This window comes from Terrapene carolina, unplaced genomic scaffold (assembly GCF_002925995.2).
Source record: "Terrapene carolina triunguis isolate 2854851 unplaced genomic scaffold, T_m_triunguis-2.0 Scaffold139, whole genome shotgun sequence".
Taxonomy (NCBI): Eukaryota; Metazoa; Chordata; order Testudines; family Emydidae; genus Terrapene; species Terrapene triunguis.
In genome coordinates this window covers 14,906,701-14,907,994 of record NW_020664490.1, presented here as the reverse complement: position 1 = coordinate 14,907,994, position 1,294 = coordinate 14,906,701, and the positions used below count along the sequence as shown (strand labels likewise).

Here is a 1,294-nt window from a genome sequence, read left to right as displayed (position 1 = left end):
TTTCACTTTGTAAACATCTGTATTTCTGGTGGAGCCATATTTCAAACCCCCCAGTTTACACAATTACTGCATATGTTTGAGCAATTCCAATTACGATAGTCGTTGCTGACATATTGACACTTCTCTATCTGATGGGCTATAGGATGTGACAGGCTGGACTGGGCTTGGACCATGCCTTGCCCTCACAAAGCTCCGTAAGAGATGAGAGCTTTCATCAAGGTTGGCAAGTGAATGAATAAAACTGCCATTGCCTCTAGATGTCCTACACCTCCCGCCAGAAGCAGCTCATCAAGAAGCTGTGGGATGAGAAAGTTTTTCGGGAGGAAATCAAGGCTTTTCAGGAGAAGATCAAGGGCTTTCGGGAGAACATGAATGCCTTTCGGGACAAGATCAGGGCCTTCAGGATGGCGATCCAGGCCTTCTGGGAGGAGGAAAACCCCATCTGGGAGGAGGAAAATGCCTTTCGGGAGGCAGAAAAGACATTCCGGGAAGAAGCAAAAGCCTTCTGGGAGGGGTACAGGGACTTCTGGAAGGGGTATAATGCTTTCTGGAAGAAGGACAAGGCTTTCTGGAAGGAGGATCAGTTCCTCTGGGAAAAGGACAAGGTTCTCCTGGACGAGGACAAGGTCCTGTGGGCAGAAGAAAAGGCTCTCTGGGCAGATGAAAAAGCCCTCCTAGAAGAGGAAAGAGCTTTCTGGGAGGATGAGGAAGCCCTACGAGAAGATGAAAAAGCCCTCCAAGAAGATGAAAAATCTATCTGGGAGGGGGCATTTGGCCGTCTGAGAGGAGAACAATTACTGCTAGCTGTAGCTATTAATGCTCCTGGGAGTCATGGCCCAGATATTCTTAGAGGAAGTGGGTAGCCCTAGGGAATGAAAACAAGGTGTAAATGATTCTGCTGGATTCAAAACCAATATTTGAAAAGTCACATACGATGAAGCAGCTGTGTAATTAGTCAGTTACCCTCTTTGCTTTGATTACCCTTCTGAAATAGCCTCTTTGACCCCAGAAACCTGATAAAAGCCTAATGGAATTTCAGTAGAACTATTTTACAGTGTCATTTGCTTTAAGATGATTGCATTTAGGTTCTCATTACATTATTTATTGCTCTGGGATCTTGTGCATTGGTAAATGGTCTGAAGCTGTCATGCACCACCCCAGTTTCCAAACCTCTCACCTGTAAAACAGGAGGTTGATGTTCAGTAGGTGCTAACACTCCAGAGAAAGAGAATTTACCAGCTGAGTTCTAGATCATCATAATTATAAATCTGTCAGTCACTGCTGATCCACCAGT

General features: G+C 45.3%; 1 protein-coding gene across 1 annotated transcript; it reads left to right on the top strand.

Moving 5' to 3' along the window:
• The first annotated feature begins 257 nt into the window (after nt 1-257).
• On the top strand, nt 258-863 carry CCDC70 (coiled-coil domain containing 70). The gene has a single exon (XM_024215699.2). It carries the CDS (start codon nt 258-260, stop codon nt 861-863), a length of 606 nt encoding a protein of 201 aa, XP_024071467.2.
• The last annotated feature ends 431 nt before the right edge of the window (nt 864-1,294 follow it).